At 30.3% G+C, this 25388-nt stretch overlaps 1 protein-coding gene across 2 annotated transcripts; it reads left to right on the top strand.

The window, feature by feature from the left end:
• Nucleotides 1-348: 348 nt before the first annotated feature.
• Nucleotides 349-15175, top strand: LOC110645753 (solanesyl diphosphate synthase 3, chloroplastic/mitochondrial). Of its 2 annotated transcripts, none has more exons than XM_021798994.2 (12): nt 349-558; nt 1430-1522; nt 1816-1896; nt 2037-2108; nt 2988-3119; nt 3224-3310; nt 10073-10144; nt 10542-10627; nt 11648-11780; nt 13494-13583; nt 14090-14188; nt 14864-15175. In XM_021798994.2, the coding sequence occupies exons 1-12, from the start codon at nt 436-438 to the stop codon at nt 15041-15043; spliced, it is 1248 nt and encodes a 415-aa protein (XP_021654686.2). In that variant the 5' UTR covers nt 349-435; the 3' UTR covers nt 15044-15175. The 2 variants fall into 2 exon arrangements, with proteins under 2 accessions (XP_021654686.2, XP_058001560.1); XM_058145577.1 differs by having other exon boundaries at nt 412-558; nt 1427-1522.
• The last annotated feature ends 10213 nt before the right edge of the window (nt 15176-25388 follow it).

Here is a 25388-nt window from a genome sequence, read left to right as displayed (position 1 = left end):
GCTAAAGGATAAAATAATAATTATATTTGCCTTTTCTTTTTAATATTCGTTAAGTTTTGAACATTTATATATAAGTATTATATTATTTTCCTTGAATTAATATATCAAGATTTAAATATAAATCTTCTGCTTTATGAGATAAACACTCGATTGCTGAATTAATTAATTAAATAATAAATATTAAGATATTAATTTATTATATATATTTTTATTTATAATGATATATTTATATTTAATTAATTTTATGTGAAAAATATTTTTTATAATAAAATAAAATATTTCTAATAATTCTTTTTTTGTCAGTATATCAATATATCGTAGACCCATTTTTTTTAAAAGAGAAAAGACTAATGTTTTATTTATTTATTTATTTTTTGACACAGTCTCTCGCTCGCGATCTGTTTGTTTCAGCTGCACTAAGGAAGACCGGCGGCGATGCAATTCTTGCGGTGTGTCTCTCAGATTTCGAGAAACGGCGGTCGTTTGTTTCTCTCTCGTCAATTAGACTCGTTTCTTATCGCAAATAGTTCCCACCTTCTTGGAGACTCTACTCATAAGGTAATAATGCATTGCAGTTGACTTTTTCGCCCTTTCTGTTTTGGACTGTATGATTGCGGAGAAAAATGAATTCAGAAAGAGGAATATTACTGGGTTTTAAGTTGTTATTAATGGGTTCTTAAATGTTCATTTGCAACCAAATGGAGCTGTTCCTATTTTTTCGGTGGCGGCGGCGGCGGCGGACGAGTAGATTTTTATTTTTATTTTTATTTTTTTGGGGTTTTAAGGAAGACTGGAGGAGAACGTGTAGCTGTTAAAGAAGCTGTGAGCTTAAAATCAGGAAACGAAGTGATGGGTTGAGCTTAAAATGATCGCCTGAAGGTGTGAGTTATAATGGAGGTCCTAATCTGGTGGTGGGTCTCTTTATTGGTAGTCATCAAACAAGTGTTTATTGGGTTATTCTTAACTGGATTTAGTTGTAAATTTAAATGGGAAACTGTTTTATCTGATTGAATTGAAGCTCAATTAGTTGTTTTACAGGTGCAAGCAAGATATGGTGTAGACCAAATGGATGCTTAGTGACACGATTTGGGAATGAAAATTATTTTATTCATCTGATTTACTGACTAATTATTTAACTTGAGCGTGTGCAAGATAACAATTATAGTTTTTGGGTGCTGCATGGTGTAATGCATCTCTTATTATCATATTTCTCTTTTGGGAGTAAGTTAAAATGATGAATTGCGAGGGATATTTGGAGACCGGAATTGAGCTTTTTGCAATTGGGAATTTGGGATTTATAGAAATTGCAGGGGCATTTATCTGGTCAATCTTTTCTTTTATCTTCATGTTTTTGACGGATGGTGGAGATTTATGGTTGTCCTACATATGCATTAACAATTATATTTTGAATGTTTCTGTTGATTAGTAGGTCTTCAATCGCAGAGAAACTTATTCTTGGAGTTTTTCTGCCCTGCATGGCTTCAAACAGCAAATTCATCACCAGAGCAGTTCCTTGATTGAGGTGAAGTACAATAGTACATTCTTATTCATATGCTATTCTTTTTTCCTTTTTTTTTTTATTTTTATTTTTTTACCCCCATTGTGTTTGCAAAACTTCCTTTCACTTATAGCATTCACATGCAGCTTGAGAGCATGAGAATTCATGGGTGTAGGATTCATATACTGTTAAATCTGTTTATGCCTGTTCTGTTTTGTTATCTGATACTTCTCAAATATCTCTTGCATATCATATTAATTTTTCTGCCCACAAATTGTTTGCCTACTCAACTGGGGTAAGGAAATTCTATTTTCCAGGAGCCACTTGATCCGTTCTCACTCGTTGCTGATGAACTATCACTCCTTGCTAATAGGTTACGGGCTATGGTAGTTGCTGAGGTATCTGATTGCTCTCTGTCCCATTATTGCTGTGATTTATTTTTGCTTTGTGGGAATGTTGAGCGCTCCCTCTCTCTCTCTATTGATGAAGTATAGATTTGATATGATCCTTTTCAAAATTGGATTTCAATGTCATTTAGGTTCCTAAGCTTGCCTCAGCTGCTGAATACTTCTTCAAAATGGGAGTAGAAGGAAAGAGGTTTCGTCCCACGGTATGTACAACAAATGTTATTGCTTATTAGGGTTCTTTCTCAATTGTGCTTGTTACTCAGGAGAATTCATCCACAGATTTATTATGCTAATATTGGCCTAAGTTTACTTTGTACGTTCACTTGGTAGTCTTTCAAAAATGTTATTGCAGCAGTTCAAAATGGTTTAATTTTTTGAGAAGAAGCTCCAAAGACCTCTCTAGTTCCATGCTCATGGCTTAGCTAGTAGCTTCCTAAAGTTTGCTTCATAAAGTCTGATCTGCAAAATAACCTTGTCACTTGTAACTTGCCTCATGTTTGCAATATCTGATGATGTTACTAAACCTGATTTTTAGCCCCAAACTTAGCAATTTTGAATCACCACTGGCTGAAGATTTTAAGAATACTTGTTTTGGAAGAAAATTTCGAAAATTTGTTGTTTGAAATTTCTTTTTTTTTTTTTTTTTTTTTTTTTACTTATTTTATTAGGATTTGTTCAAATAAGCTTTGTTTCTCTTCTTCCAAGATTGTGTGAACAAGTTATTTGGGAAGTGCTTAGGAAGGAAAATACCTTAGCATGGGTAATTATTGTTGAATGTTTTTGAAAAGCAAACAAACCTAGCCCAACCCTGATGCTTAAACAATATTTGATAGTAGAAGCCCTTTTTTTATCCCCCCTTGATACAGTTTTTTGTGCTTATTTATTTATTTATTTATTTCTTTCTCTCACTCTTTTTAATGAGTTTACATCTCAGGATAATTATGGAGTGCTTTGCGTTAGCCTAACATTTCCAAAATTGTTATTGCAGTATAGTTATGATGTCTAATGTTTGAGTTATCTATGTATTTGTTTCTTATCATTCATTCCCTTTTGATATGGACTAAGGGGCATGTTTTGTTCAGGTATTGTTGCTGATGGCTACAGCTTTAAATGTGCACATACATGAACCTATGCCAAATGGTGTTGGAGACACTTTGGGTGCGGAACTGCGTACGAGACAGCAATGCATAGCTGAAATTACAGAAATGATCCATGTCAGTCTATCATTTTCTTGTATTTTTCTTTGATCAATGCCTTTTTTTTTATTTTTAATTTCAAGTGATACACTGAGACTTTTGTGATCGTCTTCATGTCTTAGGTGGCAAGTCTCCTCCATGATGATGTTCTGGATGATGCAGACACTAGACGTGGTATTGGTTCTTTAAATTTTGTCATGGGCAATAAGGTACAGCTATTTTGGTTCACTCTTTAAGTTGAACTGATAATTTTTTTTCTTATTTTTATATTTTTACAATTTCTTGTTGTAGATTTTAGGTTTTGGCAATTGTATGTTTCTTATCCATCCATATTATCTATGAAATACATAGTTGCAAATTGTTCATTTTTTTGTCATTCTAAAATTTTGGGTTCTAAAGCTGGTTTTTCAAGCAGTTAGGAGACAACGCAAAAGTTTATGCGCTTTATTTGTCAGGTACTGTTAGTAAATGGTTGACTCCTAAATAATACCATTCCATACACTGTGACGGTATGAACTATGAATCTATTGGATGAACTGTGGTTTTATTCTCCCTCTCCCCCCCTCCCTCTATCTCTCTCTCTCTCTCTCTCTTTCTCTCGCTATATGTATAGGCATTGAAAATTCATACTTTTGACAATCCTTAAAAAGCCATTGTCTATTATATTCACAAGGGGCGCACAAACAAGAGACTACAAGTTTAAGACGTGTCCTTGGACACACAAACAAGAGACTACCAGGCTTGAGAGCAGCCTCTTCATGTTGTAAAACTGTCCATGTACTCTCTCCCAGGATGCTGCTTCAATGAGACAATAACTCATTAATGGCCTTCTTAAGTATGTCTGACTGAAGTCTTGCAGTGCTAGACCCAAGAAATAAAAATATTGAAGTTGAGCATCATGTTAAGTTCCCAAAATATGGATGGCTTAGTGGGGACATTAATATAGGTGTGGAATTTAGAAATTGGTGGTAATATGAACCCACTTTCAGTAGGTTCTTAAGTTAGAATAGAATTTAGATATTGAATTAATATCATCACTGTACAAGTTAATGAGTGAAGGGTTTTTATTTAATATTTTTATTGGAAAAATTAAGTTGAAAGGGAAGTTCTACAAGACTCTGAAATGTGAATCTACCATTATGATGTAGGCAATGAGTACTAGGTAGTGAAGAAACAATACATATACAAAATTATTGCATATTTCTCTCCATAAAAGCATGAGTAGATGTTAGGCAGGCATCTGAATCTATCCTATGTCACCTAGATTTTGTGGAAGATGTTACCCAAACTAGGTGGAAGGGAAGGAAAAGAATTTGTGTAGTTGACCCATCTAGTTTGGGAGTAGAAATTTGTTTAGTGGAGTTAAGTTTATATTTCAAAAAATAGTGATGGTCAAATAATGAACATCAATAGAAAAATAAAAAAAATTCATTTTATGATCTGCTGAATCAAAGAGCGCCATGCAAAATATTTGGATTCTTCCATTATTTCATGCAAGCTATATGCTAGCTGACTCTACCAATGCTAATGTCCTAGAGGAGACAAATTTTCGCCTTTCTTGCTTTGATTTCTCTATCAAGCTTTTCTGGGTTACATGTGTTAGGGCATGTTTACTTAGAGAAAAGTGTTTTTTGTTTTTCATCTCCAATTTTTTTTAGAAAATTGGAATAATGTGTTCTGCAGAAAATTTAGAGAACATGTTTATTTATCAAAGTTGGAAAAATGTTTTCTCTTTAAAAAAAATGGAGAACGTGTTTATTTGTGAGAAATGGAAAACAAATTTCCTATTTTAAAAACCAAAGAATATGTTCATTTATAAAAAATTTGGAATTGTTTTCCAAATTGTAAAACTAAAAATATATTTATATTATGTAAAAAAATATTTTATTTTATTTTTTTTTACAAGTTGTTATTGATTTTATTATTACTTATTAATTATCTAATGCAATTTCAAAGTAACAATTTATTTTGACTATTCTGTTAAATAGATAAATTTAACTCATGTTGCATAACAAAATACAATTTAGAAAAAACTATAAATAAATATAATTTCAAATTGTAATAAGAAAAGTGAAACAAAATATATATATATAAAAAAAATTCATCACTAGTTTGATTAGATCATAAAATATTCTAATTTCTATTACAATTATTATAATCATCAGCAGATCGCTTCCCTTTTGAGTTCCCAATACTAGATTTTTCACTATCAGATACATGGATGCCTCTATTTAGAAATTCTTCCTCTGTCTGATGCTCTTCATCTGAGGTAGGAGGCAATTGTGTAGAAGCATGGTAAAGATGCCTGATAGCAGTAAATTTGCTAAAAACTTGACCACGTCGGTCATAATGTTTACACCTATTTTTTTTTGTATGCCCTAAAGTTCTTATGTTTCTGCAATTTAAAAAGTATAGCATATCAGCTATTGCTAAAAAAAACAAGAATTTTCATTCAATCAATGTTATAAAAAAATCATTCTTTTTTAATTTAAATTTCTTTAAATAATTAAAATAAAAAATTACCTTATAAAACATTTGCCAAACATCTTCTGCAGCAAAAAAGATGTTTGAGTTTGAATCATAAGTAACACCAGTACGCCCCAACAATTCAGAAAATTGCCGATGCTTTACACGAAGATGATTGTATTTTTCCTTTAGCTTATCTATACCATATCTCTCTTCTATTGTTTAATATAGCTCATCATCATTTTCTTGCCAATCATTTTGTTTAAAACTGGGTGTTCCACTAGGATCCTTTTAACTCTTTCATACAATATTCTTAGAAATACAACTTCTTTTGTGCTGGACCATTTTTTCACATCTTCACCATCCTCAATCTTTCTCCCCATCTTTGTACCCATTATAACCAGTGTTATTAAAGGCGTGGGAGGCGCCCAGGCGAGGCGAGAGGCGAGGCGAGGCGCCCCTCTGCCGCCTCGACTGGGTCGCCCCTCTGCCGCCTCGACTGGGTCGCCCCTCTTGGCACCTCCAGAGTCGACGCCTCATGTTGGCGAGGCGAGAAACCAGGCGGGCGAGAGGCGTTGTTGCCTCTTCAAAACAAAGCAGAATCCTTTTTTTTTTTTTTTTTTAATTTTTTAAGACAAAAATATAAAACCCTACACACTTACCTATTGCTGACAGAGAAAAGGAAGACAGTGTTGCCTCCACCTCTAGAGCTGCGAGTCCAGGTATGTATGTCTCTCTCTCTCCTCTGTTTTTGCTATCTTCTTCCTCGTCTGTCATCCTATCTTCCTCCCTCTCCTGCACTTTTCTTTGGAAAATGCTGCAGCACTGCAAATTTTTTTTTTCCTTTCCTTCTCCTCCTTCTTCTTTTCCTTCTTCCTGGTTGAGTTCTTCTGTTCTTCCTACCCTGTTATGCTGTCGGTGTACAGCAATCTACCCTCTCTTTTTTTTTCCTTTCCTTCTCCTTCTCTATGCTTGGTTTTATTAATAAGTTAATTACTTGCTATTAATTTAATTATTTTACATTTTATTTTTATTAATTAATTATTTAAATTTTATAGATATTGTTAAATTAATTATTTTATTTGTTAATTATTTAATTATTTAACATGGATAGTGTTAAATTAATTATTTTACTTATTGATTGGTTGATTATTTAATACGGGTATTGTTAATTTATGGTAATTAATTTATTTTTTACTTATTATTCTTGTTAATTTGATTAATTTTACTTTTTATCTTGTTAATTAGACATTAATTCTCATTAGTTGTTTATTTTATATAGTAATTATTATTCTATTGTTAATGTGATTATTTCACTTTTCGTTCTTATTAATTTATTGTTTAATTAATATGAGTATTGTTAATTTGTTTGTAATTAATTTACTTTTTAATTGTTATTCTTGTTAATTTAATTAGTTTTACTTTTTTTTTGTTAATTAGTTGTTCATTTTATATAGGAATTATTAATTTATTATTAATTTGATTATTTTACTTTTTGTTTTTGTTAATTAATTGTTTAATTTATATAGGCATTGTTATAAGTACACACACACACACACACACACACACACACACACACACACACAAGGTGCTCTGTCGCCTTAGTGTCGCCTTTCGCCTTGATAATACTGATTATAACACAATATTAACATGTAGCAAATTAAATATTCAAATAAATTAAATCCCACCAACTTAGTATATATAGATCAAGCCAAAGAACATACCTTTTATGCACCTTGTATTAATTCATCTCTCAAACAAAAGATACTGGTGAAGGAAGAAATTGCATCAAATTAAGCTGAAAGAGAATATGTGGAAAAAAATATATATATATTACAAAAAGTAGTCAACCAACTTTGTAATGATTATTGAATTCCCACATGCTGAGAAAATATCTTCCTTCTTTTTCCATCCATGTAAAAGGATTTTTTCTGAGCAAGTTATTGTAGATAAATCTACCATTATGAAATTATTTGCCATCACCATGCAATTGCTTGACTAGTTTTTTCCTAAATTTGAAGTATCTCATCACAAAATTCTACTTTGATATCCCATAAAAGCTTTAAAATATATAATCTAACGAACATTAAGAAAAAGATAGAATTAATATGAATTTATTTAACATTATTATTGGAATTGAGGTTAAAAATATTTTTTTAAAACACATTAATTAAAAATATTAATATAAATTAAAAGTAAATAATATATTTTCAATTATAAGGCAGAGCTTCTTTTTATTCCAGACTCAACTTGCATGAAAAGACACCATTCAGATAGTAAAGAAATTAAAAATAACTAATTTGATCAATGACTTATTCAAACTTTATTTATTCTAAGTGGATTGGTAGATGAATGTCGGACCAGATTAAGTAAGATGGTGAACTTGAACTTTTACGTATATTGAAATGCGTAAATGGTGATACTAAACTAAACTCAACTCAACTCAACTCAACTAAGCCTTTTTCCTAAGAATTTGGGGCGTTTGAATCCATATCATGAGGTGTGATGAAATTTTTACGCTGGTTGTCACCTACCGCTACCCTCCTTCTTTATCCGGGCTTGGGACCGGCTAAGCACAAACATTATTAAATCTACGCTCAAGCAAATGACAGTCTATAATTAGCCAACTTAAATATCAATCTCTAACCAACCAAAAGAAAAACCAATAGTAAAAAGACAATGCAAAAGATACAATAAAGGAAAAAAAAATTATCTACATTATTCTTAGCTAAAGAAACAATGACAACATTGTCATTATTGGAACATAAAGAACAAGAAGAATTGCAAGCACTGTGAAGTTCAGTTCATAACAACACTTGATCAAAACACTTCTAACCTATCTCTTGTCCTGTTTTATTGAATCTCCAAATTAAAAGTTTTTACCATTTCTCGATTTGGAACAAAACAAGACAAATAGAATATGTAAGCTCACACTTACATGAGTCACATAATTGCGACAAAAAACAACAATTCTATATGTGGGATTGAATCTTATTGAATCTGTACAGTCAACAATTTTCTCAAATTTTCTCAAGTACCCAAAAAACTAAATAAAGACATAAAGGGCAAAAAAAAGAAGGAAAGAAAAACTTACTTGATGATGTTGAACCCATGTAAAATTTAACTAGAGATCAAGTGAGCAAAAAGGGTATTGAGATTGAAGAAATTGAAAATTAAGATGGGGTAATTTGGATTATCAGCTCAATCCAATATTTAAGGTTAAATTGGGGGAATCTCACAAGAAACAAAAAAAAAAAAATCAAACGTTGTGACTGAAGAGGAGAGAAAATGGATTGAGAGAAGAAGATAGAAAGAACTCTTTGAAGAAAATGATTAATTGATAATCGAGGAAGGAAGGAATAAAAGGCGAGAAAAGAGAAAAAATGAAAAAAGAGTTTGACATGCTTTTTGACGCTAATATGAAAACCTCCGTGTTTTCTATTTGGGAGACTTGTAGAAAATTTGGAAAACTCTTCAAATTTTATAATGGAAAATTTTGGAAAATAACTTAGGGATATTTTCTAAATTTTCTTTTAAATTTGGAAAACTATTTCTTAACTTGTTTTTTGAAAATTAATCAAAGTGAACAGGATATTCTAATTTCCATTTTCTGTAGAAATTTTTTTTAGAAAATTAGGAAATTCTAAGTAAACAGGCCCTTAAGTTTCCTTTTCAATTGTCAAAAAAAGTTCACACACACATACAAACAGAGAGATGGAGGGAGAGAGTAGCAGGCTCCACATGCAAAGCATTTGTCTTTTCCTTGTAAAGCAAGTTGATTCGTTATATACATTAAGTTTCCTTAGCAATTGTAGAAAAAAAAAATTCACACACACATATACATAGAGGGATGGCGTGAGGGAGTAGTAGGCTCCAACTGCAAAGCACTTGTCTTTTCCTTGTAAAGCAAGTTGATTGGTTTTTATATCTTCAAAATCTTGCAATTTCTAAAAGTAATGGTGAGGGAGGGAGGGAGTAATAGGCTGGAAGGGACGAGGGGAAGGAGCAGTAGGTTTTGCCTGCAAAGCACATGTTTTTAACTTGTAAAGCAAGGTGATTGGTTTTTATATCTTAAAAATCTTTCAATTTCTAAAAGTAACGGCAAGAGCCAAGACTCTTCATGTGACATAAAAAGTTGTATTTTCTTGTTCTGCCTTGTTTTTATCTTGGTCTCGTTGGAGATTTGATATCTTTGCAAGATATTGATCATGGTGATGAAATGTGTTCTCTGGTTATATATTTTCTCAGAGCATCCTAGTTAATCATATTTGTGTTCTTCCCGATGCATGCTAGTGAAGATAGGGATGAGTTCTATCCACTCATGAATGCCAGATATCTCAGAAATTTTCAGTTTCATGATTGTGAAGGCTGTTTCTTTTTGTTTTTGTTTTTTTTTTTTAAAAAAATATTTTAAATCAAGATCTATGTCAATTTTCTGTTTGCTTTAGGAGAATAAAACCATAAATGGTTGTAACCAAAGTTTCTTCCCTTCATTTATGTTGCAGGTAGCAGTATTAGCAGGGGATTTTCTGCTTTCACGAGCTTGTGTAGCCCTTGCTTCTTTGAAAAACACCGAGGTATATCTGTTTATTTAATTTTGTGTAATATGTAAATCAAATTGAGTAATAACATGTATTATGGCCTTTTTCATCTCAAGTTTCTCAAAGCAATTCGTCAACTTTCTTGACAATAATTTATTCATCAATTTTCTTGACAATCACTTATTTGTCCTGGTAAGCATAGCTGGTGAACAATCACTTACCTTTTTGCTTCTGCAATGTGCTGTCCAATTCATTATACACTAGTTTGTTAGTCCGTGAATGTGCATCTGCCTGGAGAGCTGAATTTGCTACTAATAGCCACATGGTTTAGAGGATGCAATTTTGAGATTATCAAGACGTTGGATCTTTTTGCCTTTTATAATTTATTTGCTTGTTTATTTTTTATTGTCTCACAATCACTTCATGGTTGTAGGTTGTTTCACTTTTAGCGACAGTTGTAGAGCATCTTGTGACAGGTGAAACCATGCAGATGACTAGTACATCAGAGCAACGTTGTAGGTATGCTGCTTTGCCTTTTCTTCTATTTGTAGGTAGTCTCACTGCAGTTTAGGGAGTTGGAGATTTAAAGTTGTATGAAATATACAAGTTTCTTGTTTATCTGAAGCATTTGCATCTTCAGATTTCGATTGTCAATTCTCTTTTGTATGAAACACTTTGTCCTCTGCCTTCATTTAAAAAAAATATATGTTCTTTGCTAGGATGCCAAGGAAGGCATAGAGGTTGGTGTGACAACATAAAATGGGAATCCTTGTAAAGGGACTGCGATTTGCTGTTCCGAACTAGGACGCATATTTATGTGCTAGTGTTGATGAGACTTGCACGTTTAATTACTTACATCTCAGCACAAATCTTAGTTTTAGGTTTTTAGCTCAATAATGTTCTTATTGTCGTGTACATAATTGCCTATAAAGATTTGACCGATTGGAAGCTTGTTTATTGGTCAAAATCTTTCTTCAGACTTTTTTTCTTTCTCAGATCATTAAGCTTGTTTACTGATGCAATTGCTTGCTTATACCAAAATGTATTCCCTGATTTGGCTTAGTATCTGTTCTATATGAATGAAGCTTGGGACAGTAAGCGTTTTATAGTTTGGAAAAAGAAAAGGAAAGAAAAGAAAAGATCCTTGTAACTGAAATCCGATTTCCAAAAGGTTTTTCTGGATTAGACAGACCAGTATAATTTTAACCGCCCAAAATTGTCTTGTGTGTGCCAATGTGTGTCCATGACAAAGCTATGAAATTGGTGTCCAATATAATGCATAGGTGGTTGGCAATGTCCAGATATACATATTACTATAAGTTGCAAATATGAATGCATACAGCTGGGTAGATTTTTGGTGTGTGGGTTACTTTTGCTTTCGTATCACCATACAATTAAACACACGTGCACACACACACACACACATGTTGATGGCATGGTGTGCTATCTGTTACATTGTTTATGCCTTGATTTGCAATTGTACCTACATGATGTTCTATTGTTTACCTTTTCAACTCAATGTCGTTGTTGCTAATGCAGCATGGATCACTATATGCAAAAGACATACTACAAGACTGCATCTTTGATTTCAAACAGCTGCAAAGCCATTGCCCTTCTTGCTGGGCAAACAACAGAAGTTGCAATGTTGGCTTTTGAGTATGGCAAAAATCTGGTTTGTAAATTCTTCATTGAGTTCTATTTTCACCCCTGGTTACTTCCAATTGTAAGCTTTGTAGTGGATTGTCTTTTGCCCTTTGTTCGGGAATGGGAGAAAGTGTGGCTGTACTCTGGAGAAAATGGAGTGGGGAGAGATGAGATAATTTAACTTCTTCTTTTGCGTGAAAAACTTATTGAAAGGTGATGGAAGGGAAAGAAAGGGCTAAAATTTTTTTCCTGGGTCCACTAATTCTATTATCCCCACAATGGGTAAAGGACTGCATTGGGAAGCCAACTTGTACATTTGTTATGTATTTGCTTTCATGTGTATTAGATATATGTCATCTTTATATATAAAGATAATTTATTTTGATTACCAAGAAAAGTAAAATGTTCTTTCCTTCCTCTCTCTCTCTCTCTCTCATTATCCTATCCAAACAAGAGAGAAAAATACAATGCCTTTTGCCTCAGAAACTTTGGTTTTCTAGTTCAAACAGTTCAGTTCAGTTATCCTTTTTCAGTAACTTTGGTTTTCGGTCCAGTTATCTCAGCTAAAAAACTGAAAAAACACAAACAGACCAAAAATTTTGGACTAATTTAAGGGGCTGCCGTTTTGGACCTTTTGGTTGTAGGGCGCTGCACTTTTGCAGCCTTTTTTTAATCCAGGCTAGCTTCTTGTCCAACCCAACTGCCCATTAGGTCATTACAAAATCCCTAACCCTAAATCAGCTTCAATCTTCTCCATTTCATTATTTCTTTGCCGTTTGTGACTCCTTCAGTCCTTTTCCTCCTCTAGCTTTCATTTCAATCCCAGACCATTCAAGTCAATCAGTCCAGTTTTCATTTCAACCCTAAACCACCAATGCTCTGAGTCCTTCAGTCCAGCTTCTTTGTGCTGTTGTCACCACAAATCCTTGCGCTGTTGCTGCTCGCCTCTCGGTGCTCAAGTACTGGCATCCTACATCTACAGTCCTATCCTTTCTCCTCTCAAGTCCCAGCAGCCACTCATCTCCACGGTTCCCTCCTTTCACAAAAATTACGGGTCAGAGATAGATTCTTTAGCAATAGCTTGTAATTTTCGAATTAGGGTTCTTGTATTTTTGAATTTCAATTGAGACTTTCAGAAAAAAAACCAAATGATTGACATTTTGAATTTCTGCCGTTTCCTATGTTATTTCTTTGAGCTTCTTGTTTTGATTCTGGAGTATTTAGGATTTATGCATTTCTGTTTATGTAAAGATCCATGTACTCCAATTTGTGTTTATTTTTTGGCTCACAGAAAATGGGTTTTGCATTTCTGTTTATATATCCTTACAGACCATCAAAGGTAATAAACCTAACTGGGAGTATTTTGTAAGAATCTAAACAAAGTGAGCGAACATGTAGGCAAGGGAAAGGAATCTGTGTTTTTTAATTTTTTATTTTGACTAGTGAATGTTTGGTTTGAGAGAATGCAGGAAAGTGAGAGAGGTCGGGACATGATTGAATGCCAAAACTGATAAACCAAACTGAGCTAATATGTTCAATCATGTTCACTCTTATTCATAATTTCAGTTCGGTTGTTATATTTTTGCACTTTGGTTAATCTTTTAGTCCAATTCGGTATAGAACTAAACCGACTGGTTGCTCACCCTGACTATCTTTCTATTGGCTGTTAATGCCTCCATATGATTGCCTTTTGGTTTCGTGTAGTTTATTTTGGTATAATTGAATCAGCTTCCTCTTTCAGGGATTGGCATTTCAGTTGATAGATGACGTCCTTGATTTCACAGGCACATCTGCTTCACTTGGAAAGGGTTCATTATCCGACATTCGACATGTAATCTGTCTTATCTCTGATATGATATCTGAATGATGGAAATACTAGATGGTTTTTAACTTCTAAGCTCTCATTGGATATGGTCAACCGGCTTGTTGAAGGAAAAAAAATATTATTTTTGCATTTTCAGTGAGCATTTTCATTTGTATAAGCCAAGAGTGAAGCAACTTTGCTTACTCATCCAAACAGTCTATTTGGAAAAGTTAGTATGATGAATTCAATTCAATTTGGATGATTGGTTTCAATTCTATTTTTTGGAACAATTAAAAGGTAAAATGAATGTGCTTGTGTTCCAATTTTACTCTTTGTTTATAAAGAGAGAACTTTACATTAAATAGAGGTGTCTTTGCATTATACTTGAATTCAATTTGGTTACTGCACATCTTGTTAGCCTAATTAAATAGCATTAGTCTTTGTAAATCAATTTGGTTAGTATAATCATGCTTGAAGAAATATGATAATTTTTAGTCATAATAATTTGTTCAGAAATATGATAATTTTTGTAGGGAATTGTGACAGCTCCTATATTGTTTGCTATAGAGGAGTTCCCTCAATTGCTTGCAGTTGTTCAACAGGGCTTTGACAAACCTGAAAATGTTGATATTGTAAGTTTTTATGAATTTTTGCTTTAACACTACTATACAAGTTCTGATATAGAAAATGTTGATGGATGATATTATTCTCTTGATGCTGAAAGCTACTGTAAGGAACTTTAAGCTTTCTTCTTTATTATCTATGCTATTCTGCTAGATGACAGAATTTGCATGCTTCAATGTCATCAGAAAGTCAAAGCACTAATATTGCACACAATTAATTTAAATCATTAGAAAATGTTGAAACTTAAGTCTCCAAACATGAAGGACTTGAGCTTTAGTGCACCTTTTGTTTTGACATTTCAATATGAAAATTTTTAGAGATTTCCTCTTCGGTTTTCCCCTTAAATTTTTAATATTTTGGCATGTCAATAGTTTTCCATTGTTTTCCATGCCGATTATATGTAAGAGCAGATGAGATATTACACGTCTGTGGAAGGAGAACATTCTCGTACTTGCTAAGCACTTAGCAATTTATTTTTATTTTGATTTCGACAAACTCCACTGCCTTCTGAAAATTTTCCTTCCTGGTTTTTGTGTGATCCCTTCTGTTGTGTTTTTTTTTTTTTTTTTGCTGTTGCACTTATAATCATTTTTATTATATTTCAAGAAAAATTAGTGGCTATTGTTACTATATTAACCGTTGGATTGTCTACTATACCTATGTTGATAATTTGAAAAATACAGGCACTGGAGTACCTTGGAAAGAGCCGGGGAATACAGAGGACACGGGAGCTAGCTGCAAAGCACGCTAGCCTTGCTGCAGCAGCTATTGATTCACTGCCAGAAACTGACGATGAAGAAGTAAGAAGGTCGAGGCGTGCACTAGTAGATCTCACCCAGAGAGTAATCACAAGAAATAAGTGACAGGACATTTTTAATTCTCAACATCCTTAAAGATTTTTGCATTTATTATTATTATTATTATAGCATGAGGGTCAATGTCCTCTCTTGTTTTTCATCTTTATTTATTCAATTACTTAAGTCGTTTCATGATAATTTCTGGGGACCTGTTTGAAAATTGCACATCATATCATAGGTCCTGCTAGTACCAGCCATGAGTTTGCTTCGGTGCGTGGAGAGAATGAACTTGAATTGGATCGCTAGAGACCAATTTGGTCTTGATCTAGTTCTTGGTGGTTTTATTTCGGTTTGGTTCTAGTTGTGATCCAATGGTAGAAAATTTAAATATACATATATTTTTTAAAATGGTTCAAGTTAGACTATCAAACCCAGCCGTCTATCCTGGTTTGCTGCATAGCATTGGGAGTAGATAATTGAGCTCAGTCCTCCATATTTTCAATAGGGAAATTTACGTCCTTTGGTTTTACCATTAATTACTATTTGATTTTTGTATTTTATGATTTATAGTATATATAAAAGTACTAATAAAAACATATTTATAGTGATAATTGTATGTATTGGTCGTTAATAACATAAATTAATAATGAAAATTCATTATTAATTATCTTTGGAGACACTGTTTCCATTGCTAATTGGAAACCTTATTGTTATTGGATGATCACGATACTTCTGGAATGTGTATTATTCATACAAGGGATTCCCAAATTGAGAAGATCATCGACCTGAACCAACAGATTGTACATCCTTGCTGAAGTTGGTTTTATCCACCTGTTAATACAAGTTGACTGTGGATAAACACGAATCACATTGAAATTTTATGGATTAGTCATCACCAATCTATTGAAAATTTTATCTAAATCTGATGAGGTTATTTGCTGATTAAAAGTTTTATGCAAAAAGAGTTGATCATTGTTGTTAATTAAACAATTCCAGACCTAATGGTTAAGATTGTCATCTAAACACGTAGTTCTCCTCTTGTGTGAAATCATTGAGAGTGATTACGACTGTAGCGAGTGGGATTGAATAGCCTTCGTGGTTTACAAATTTAGAAAGGGGTGACTAGTGAAAAAGGAAAATAATTGGGTCGCAAGAACAAAAAATAGAGAGTTGGCTGAAAATATTTTTGAAATATGATAATTACATATTTTAAAAATTTATATATTGTATATTTATTAATTTAAGTTTTTATACATATTAATATATTTAACATCAAATAATTTTATTAGACATATCAATAGTGGTGGTATGCATTTTTCCTTTTTCAAAAAGTTAAAATTTTCCACTAAAACATTAAACAATACATCTAATATTTTGATTTCCTAAAACATATAAAAAATAAAATAAAATATAACTATATTAAATATCAAATTTCAAATTATATTTATATTATTTATTTTTTTATCTTATCATCAGAAAATTTCTTTGTTCAAATAAAGTAAATGTATTGCGCAAACTTGTACTACTGCTACTACTACTAATTATTATTATTATTTCTTTAACTATGTAATTTTATATCACTTTTAAGTTTTAATTTATTTTTTCAAAAATAAATATTATTGTAAAATAAAAATTTTTATTAGTTTTAAGATTCTATTATAAACAGAATTTAATATATATTTAATATTATAAAAAAATACAAAATAAAATCTATCTAAGAAATTATATTTAAATTTCTTAACAAAAAAAATCATGCAGTTATTATTTAAATCATAATAGGATTATAATTTTTAATAAAAAAATAAAATATTTTTATACTATTCTTTTAAGAATATTTACATTATCTATTAAAAAATTACTTGTTAAGTTGAAACAAGATTATATTTATGGAAAAAGGCTTTATTAAATTAATTTATAGCCTTTCATTTTTTATAATTAATATAATATATTAAAAATATTTTAATTACTTTCGCAAGTTTGCTCTATTCATACTTTTATATCTATACAATGAAATTATAATTTATAATTTATGTCATAGATTAATTTTTAAAGCATGTATAATTATTTTATTTCTTAATTATTTTATTCATCATTATTTTATAAATATTAAATTAATAATTTATAATACACATATTTTTAGTGTAGTTTTTATATACTTGTTTTTTTAGTATAATAAAATAATTATTGTTTACTAGACATCCGTTAATAGTAACGTCATTTCACTTTGATGTTCTATTTCTACATAGCATAGCTCAATTATAAAATCTAACATGATTTTTTATTTTTATTTTTGAAATAATATTAAAATTTTTAGAATTATAAATGCAAATTAAAATATTTAAATTGATTAAGCATAACAAAAGTTTTTTTTATTAATTTTATTATAATAGATTAAATAATTTTAATGAATTAAGAACATTTGTACGGTTATGATAATTTTTGAAATTTCAAAATTTGAAATTATAACAGAATTTGGTATAAGTAAAATTATTATTAAAATAATATAAAAAATTTGATTTATATTAATTAAGAATTGAATTTATTTAGCTCTAAATTTATTTGGTTGCATAAACTGTTATTCCTAGAAGATGTTAGTGATAAATTAGCAACAAATTAGTGATAGGAATACATTGGCCACTTATTAGTGACAATATTCTAAATCTATCCTATATTCTTTTTTAAGTGGTATTCTTAAAAATAATATAAATATATAGAGATATTTTTACCTTTTAAAAATGACTATTTAATCTTTGTGTTTTAATACAATTGGTTATTTAGTTCCTTTATTTTAAAAAATATGTTACTTAGTCTATATTTGATTTCTATTAAACTTTTTAGTCCCTCTATCAAAAGTGTCAAACTATTACTTAGTACCTCTATTTTAAAGAAACTAATTAGTTGATTTTTATATTTTGAAAAATATTATTATCTAGTCCTTCCATTTTATTGACATTAATTAGTTGATTCTTGTATTATGAAATATATAATATTTAGAAAAATATATTATTGAATAAAAAATAAAAATTTTACTAGAAACTAAATCTGAATTTATATTTAAAAAATAGTTTAATTATTTTCATCCAATTCTTTAGACATTATTTTTTGTTTTCTTTATTGAAATAATTTTTCTTAACTACTATAAATTTAAAGAAATTGATTAAACTTTTTGCGCAAATAGCTTCCATCATTTTTTTTTATCAAAGATGAAAAATAAATAGAAAATGAGGGGGAAGGATGCAGAGAAGAAAAAATATGAGAAAAGAGAAATAAAAGGGGTAAGAAAGAAATAAGGGGAGATGATTATGAAAGTTTAGATATAAAAAATAATTACGAGACTAAATATCTAAATGAATCAAATTAAAGAGACTAACTAATGCGTTTTTTAAAATACAAGAACTAACTAATTAATTTTATTAACAAAAATACACTAGCATTGTCTGAAGAAAAAAATTGACGGAAAGAATAAAAAGTTTAAAGAAAACAAAATATAAGGACTAAATAGTATATTTTTTAAAATATAAAGACTAAATATTTAGTTTCATTAAAATATAGTAACTAAATAATAATTTTTCTTTTTGCTTATTCACCAAATTACTCCTTCATTTATATTTTATATATGTAACACAATTTTATATAATTTATAATAAACACGTGATTCATATAATTTATAAATATATTATAATGATTTTATATCATATATTAATTTTAACCTTAATATAGCTTTAAATATCTATAAATGTTGGGATAATTATGTAATGATAAAAACTAATTGATATTCAATAAGTATTTAGATTTGGCATTGTATTTAGGTTGCATAATTTTTTTTCTTAAATTAAAAATTCAAATTATTTTTATTTTAAATGATAAGGCTACATGATTTTGGCAAATAATATTTTTTGATATTTTAATAAATTTTATAAATTAAATAGTAATAAATTGTTAATTATATTATATAATATTAATAATTAATTAAAATGTAACTTTTAATTTTAAGAACCTTACCATAATTGACAACTAATTTCCCAATAAAATAAATTTAATGATAACTTATTTAATTTATATTTAAAAAAAATAAAATATTAAAATAAGTATTATGTAGATAAAATAATTGTTAGAAAAAAAAGATGTGATATGGTATTTACATTCACAATGATAATATCTTTTTTGTCGTTTTCATTAATCGTATATACCATACTAATTATTGTAACTAATATGTTTAAAAAATATACAACATTAACATTAGAATATAATTATTAAAAAAGTTATATTAGATTATGATCAGTATCATATAATATATAAATATTTGAAATTTTTTCTTACCTATTATTTTGTTGCTCTTAGCAAGTTTATTCTGTATTCAAATATGCTGTAATATTTTTTGAAATATAACATTTTTTTTTTAACAATTTGTCACTATAAAGAAATTGACTTTCAATGATAGATTTATGATCTGTCGCTAATAATGATTGGTGAAGAATTAGTGATAGAAGTGTCACTAAAGTCTTTTAGTGACGATACGAATCCATCGCTAATTAAACAATTATTGACAACTTAAAATCTCTTTGGTAATATTAACTATTTAAGTAGCTGTTAAATATTTTAGTAGCTATTAATTATTTTATTAGTTGTTAGTACTTAGATATTAACTGTTTATATAATGATTTAAAATAAAAGTATTTAATAAAAATAGATGTTAGATTAGCAGTTAAATATAAAAATAATAATAATATATTTTTTTGATATTAGTCAAAATACTCCCTCAATTCAACTCAACTCAACTCAACTCAACTCAACTCAACTTAACTCAATTAAGTCTTTATCACAAAAATTTATTAGGGTTGGCTATATGGATTCTTTTTTTCCACTCTAAACGATTTTGGATTAAATCCTTAAAAATATGTAATGCTTTTAGATCATGTTGTATTACTCTCCTCAAAGTCAATTTAGGTCTACCCTTTCTTTTCTTTCTATCTTCTAAACCAATGTGCTCTACTTGTCTAACTGGAGCCTCCGTATGTCTACGCTTCACATGACCAAACCACTTCAATCTCCCTTCTCTCAACTCATCCTCAATTGGCACCACTTTTATATTTTCTTTAATACTCTCATTACGGACTTTATCTAGTCTAGTATGACCACTCATCCACCTTAACATTCTCATATCCACAACTCTCATCTTAGACACATACGGCTCCTTTATTGCCCTACACTCATTACCATATAATATGGCAGGTCGTAAGGCCTTACAGTAAAATTTCCTTTTAACTTATTGGGAATCTTGCGATTACATAAAACTCTCGTGACACGTCTCCACTTTAACCATCCTTTAATCCTATGACTAACATCCTTCTCACATCCCTCATCTACTTGAAGGATTGAGCCGAGATATTTAAAGTGATTACTTTGGGGCAATACATTCTATTCAAACTAACTCCTTCCCTATCACCAGTTCGGCCTTCATTGAACTTGCAATGCATGTATTCTGTCTTTGTTCTAATTAACTTAAAGCCCTTTGACTCAAGAGTACTTCTCTAAAGATCTAGCTTTCTATTGACTCATTCTCGTGTCTCATTTATCAGAACTATATCATCTGCAAACATCATGCACCAAGAGATACTCTCTTGTATATGTTTCATCAATTCATCTAGAACTAATGTAAAAAGGTAAAGACTCAGCTAAACTTTGGTGTAATTCAATTAAGATAGGAAAATCTCTTATGTCCCCTTTTACTGTGTGCACAATAGTAGTTGCTCTTTCATACATATCTTTTAACACTTGTATGCACCTAATAGGTACTCTTTTTTGTTCTAACATTCTCCCTAAGACATATCTTAGAACACTATCACAAGCTTTCTCCAAATCGATAAAAACCATATATAGATCTTTCTTCACATCTATATATTTCTTCATCAAGCTTCTAATGAGAAAGATTGCTTCTATAGTTGAACGACCGAGCATAAAGCCAAATTGATTGGGGGAGATAGAAGTGTCATGACGTAGTCGATATTCCACAACTCTCTTTCACAATTTTATAGTATGACTCATGAGTTTAATTTCTCTATAGTTTGAGCAACTCTGTATGTCTCCCTCATTTTTAAAAATAGTTACTAAAATACTCATTCTCCATTCATCAGACATTTTCTTTGAGTTTAGAATCTTATTAAACAATTTAATTAACCATGCTACTCCCATATCTCCCAAACACTTCCACGCTTCAATTGGTATTCCATCAGGTCCACAGGCTTTATCCACTTTCATTCTCTTAAGTGCTTCCTTTACTTATGAAAATCTACTCCTTCTAGTATAATTCACATTCTTTTCTATTGCTCTGTAGTCTATATTCACGCTATTACCACTTTGACTATTATTAAAGAGGTTATCAAAATAATTTCTCCATCTTTCTTTAATATTCTCATCTTTTACTAACACTTTTCCTTCTTTATCCTTAATGCACTTAACTTGATTGAGATCTTGACATTTCTTTTCTCTCCTTTTTGCTCATCTATAAATATCTTTCTCTCTTTCTTTAGTTTCAAGTTTCTCATATAAATTTTCAAAGGCCTGCGCTCTTACTTGACTAACAACATTTTTTGCCTCTTTCTTTGCTATCTTGTACTATTCATAAGCCTCATTATTATTATACTTAGATAATTTCTTATACCATTCTCTCTTTCTTTTCACTGCCTTTTGTACTTTCTCATTCCACTACCATCTCTCTTTTGAGGGTGGTCCATGTCTTCTAGACTCTCCAAGTACTTTTCTAGCTACTTCTTTAATCTTTGATGCTATCTATATCCATATACCATTGGCTTCCACATCCAGCTTTTATGCTTCGGACTCGAGAAGTTCATTTTTGAACTTCACTTGCTTTACTCATTTGAACTCCCATCACTTTGTTCGAGCTATAATATTTCTTCTAGCCTTGCTTGAATTGTTTCTAAACTTGACATCCAAGACCACTAATTGATATTGACTTGTTAAAGTTTCTCCTGGAATAACCTTGCAATCCTTGCATAGAGCTCTATTTGTCTTCTTGGTTAAGAGAAAGTCAATTTAGCTTCTATGTTGTCTACTTGTAAAAGTCACTAAATGCGACTTCCTTTTTATAAAGTAGGTATTTGCTAATATTAGTCAAAATATTCTCTAAACCTCTAAAAATTAAGATGGGTAATGTTTTATGAATCATCATCTCTACTTTTAAATACTATGTTATCGAACAATATAAATAAGAGAGATAGTATTTTGACTAAGGTCAAAATACTAAATGCTGTCTCAATAGTTATTGCTAAACAGAGTCTTAATCCATTGCTAAATCCTTGTTAATAAAGATGTTAGAAAAAAAATTAGTAATAGATCTCACTAATAATATGATTAGCGATGAAACTTATTTTGTGATTACAATCAACTGTGTTTTATAATATGTGTATTGTGTACTCAATTTTTTTTTATAAATTAATATATTGAGTGTTAAATAATTTCACTATACAATTACTGATTTCACAAATTTTTATTTTTTAAAAAAAATTTAAATTTCTGATCCGCTATATATTTGTAGATATTAAAACGTTAAGCAAATGTTAATAAAATATAATTATACAAAACTCTTTAAATATAATTTATATTATATTTTTGTTTATCTCATTATCAATCAAATTATTTATTTTTTTCTCTTTTTTTTTTCTATTATTATTACTATAAGTTTCTATATAACCTTAAGTTAATCTATTAGAACAATGTGACATGTTTCTTTTCATATTGATTAACATATTAATCTAGTAAAAAGAAAGAAATTATAAGATTAAAAAATCGAAAGCTATGGAAAATTAATAATAATAAAATCAAATATATATATATATATATATATATATATATATATATATATATATATATATATATATATTAAATTCTAAATTTTAATTAGTTTAATATTAATAAACTAGTATACATGGTTTTAGTAATATAATGAATTATTATACAAAATGGTAATATAAGCAATAGATTATATATTTGGCCCTAAATTCTCTCAATTTTTATGGGATGGAACAATGTTATTCTCACTTCATCTTTTTGAATATTTTGTGCTAAATGAAGTAATATAGATGGAAAATATGTTAGAGACCAATTAAAGATTATAATTATTCCTACTAATACAATATTACAAAAATATAAGTTTTGTATATTGAAAAGCAAGATATGGTATGGAAATCCTATAATAGAATATAAATAACAATTTTCATATTTATGCTTGATTTCTTTTAATTTTATAAGGTTAAAACCTATAATTATTTAACTGAAAAAAAGTAAAAGATAATATATTCAAACATAAAAAGAAAAGTATCCAACCACACAATTACACATATTTAAAGTTTATAGATTATAATCTCAAATTGATAAATATTATAGTCCCAAACTAAATGATATATTTCTACACATAAGGTGGACTATAATTTATATTTAACAGTACAAAACATAAAATTAATAGCAAGTAGACCTGCGAAGAATGAAAGTAGATTAAACTCAAGAAAAGAGCTCTCCTGTAACTTGAAAAAATAGTCGACATGAGTAAGCGTTCGACTCAGAGAGTAAATATTTATTTTAAATATAATTTCTATAACTATCTAATTCTAATGCATTATTGGAGATGAAATGCATCATCTTCATACAAGTCATATAAATCACATAAAATTACATCAAAGATAATCTGGAGCACTCACGCACCCATGTCAAACCTATACTCATACATACATATATAGGGAGCTGATCTCCCTACCTAGCTCTCTTAATCTAAGGCCTGCCAGTGAGATCAACTCGAGCCAGACTTTCGCTTAATAATCCATATGTGAGGATTAGTGAGATCAATTCAAAACCGTACTCACCCCGACTTTCTTAAAAAGGACAGAGCTCTGAGCAAGACTAACTCAAGCCGATTTGCCCGTGCTACCCATATCTACCACACCACACCACACCACACCACATGCATGCCGACATACGCACACATCTCCAGATTATCAAAACACAGTAACTAAAGCAGTATTTATCAAATACAAATGCATTACGGGGCATACCTAATATTTAACTACATATATATATATATATATATATATATATATATATATATATATATATATATATATATATATATAAGTGATGCATGAGCATGCCATAAGTATAATAATATTGAAATTATACATAAAATAAATATCTACTAATAACACTTTAAAGGTTACTGAGGCGGTTGGGCGGAGGAAGAAGGCTATTCCGACTCACATAAACAATATACCAAAATTTATAAATAAACAACTTGAAACAAGACTGTAGAGAATCAAAAGACAGTCCTAAGGTTTTGTAGAAAATCTGACACAGTTTCCTCTATATTTATAATCTACCCATCCTGCAAAAAGATTCAAATAATGCTTCAAATTCTCAATTTCCCACAATCACAACACATCAATAACATATGGCCCCTCCTGAGCCCTTCAAATCAATCAAAACTCACAATTTGAGAAAAATTACAATTTAGTCCCTGAAAAAAACTTTTTAGCAAAAAACACTTAAACAAGCTTTAAAAATTCTAAAGTTATTCCCCGCGGTTCTTATCAATATTACTAAGTTAATGCAAAAGAAATTATAATTTTCTAACTTACCATGAATATTTTATAGATTTTTAATCCAAATTAGGCACTCGATTATTAAGAAAGCTTAAGTTTTGAGTTTACCTATGCCAGTTCTAGCGTTTGGAGCGTGTTTGGAGCATCTGAAAATAGTGGAGTAGCCTATAACCTCTACCCGATTCTGAAGTTTTTCTAGATGTCTGTTTGTTCGGCTCGAAATTTATAGACCCGAGTAATTGTCGAATTTTTACGAAACGAGGGCACCTACGCGAATCTTACAATACCAGGAGTTAGAAAAAAAATATTTACGAAATTAGTTAAGCTCAAATGAAGCTCGGAAAAATATCGCGAAGTTCGCGAGACCCATCGAAATTTTGGTATCAAAAAATTTTGAAATTTATATTCTCACAAAGCTCTCATCGTGTAGAGCACACCGCTACTCTCGAATTTCCTGTGGGGTTTTTGGTTTGGTAGAAATTTAGTCCAAAAGTCAAAATAGACTAAAACTTCTTGAGCAAAAATTGGATAAAATACTCCATGAAAATGAGTTATCTTGGTGTCTATAGAAATTTCTCAATGAGTAGAAGGTGTTTGGGACAAGACCCAGTTCAATTGGTAGCCGGATCAGCCAGAAAAGGGGTGTTGCAGCGTGTGTGTGAAGGGGACTTTGGGCTAATTTTTCGGTGACTTGGAGGCCAACAGGCGGCAGGGAAGGGGCGGGGAAGGTCGCCGACGAAGTGGGGAGGGGAAGCAGTAGCCGGCATGAAGGAAGAGGGAGGAGAGAGAAACGGGAGGGAGAT

This window comes from Hevea brasiliensis, chromosome 4, assembly GCF_030052815.1.
Source record: "Hevea brasiliensis isolate MT/VB/25A 57/8 chromosome 4, ASM3005281v1, whole genome shotgun sequence".
In the NCBI taxonomy this organism is placed as follows: Eukaryota; Viridiplantae; Streptophyta; class Magnoliopsida; order Malpighiales; family Euphorbiaceae; genus Hevea; species Hevea brasiliensis.
Note: the sequence above shows the minus strand (reverse complement) of the source record. Positions and strands in the feature narration are given on the sequence as shown.

Bases quoted from the DNA above. Each gene is read 5' to 3' on its own strand.
- LOC110645753 (XM_021798994.2), top strand. From the start codon at position 436: ATGCAATTCTTGCGGTGTGTCTCTCAGATTTCGAGAAACGGCGGTCGT. The intron at 559-1,429 runs GTAATAATGCAT...GTTGATTAGTAG, and splicing joins TTGGAGACTCTACTCATAAG to GTCTTCAATCGCAGAGAAAC. The intron at 14,189-14,863 runs GTAAGTTTTTAT...TGAAAAATACAG, and splicing joins AACCTGAAAATGTTGATATT to GCACTGGAGTACCTTGGAAA.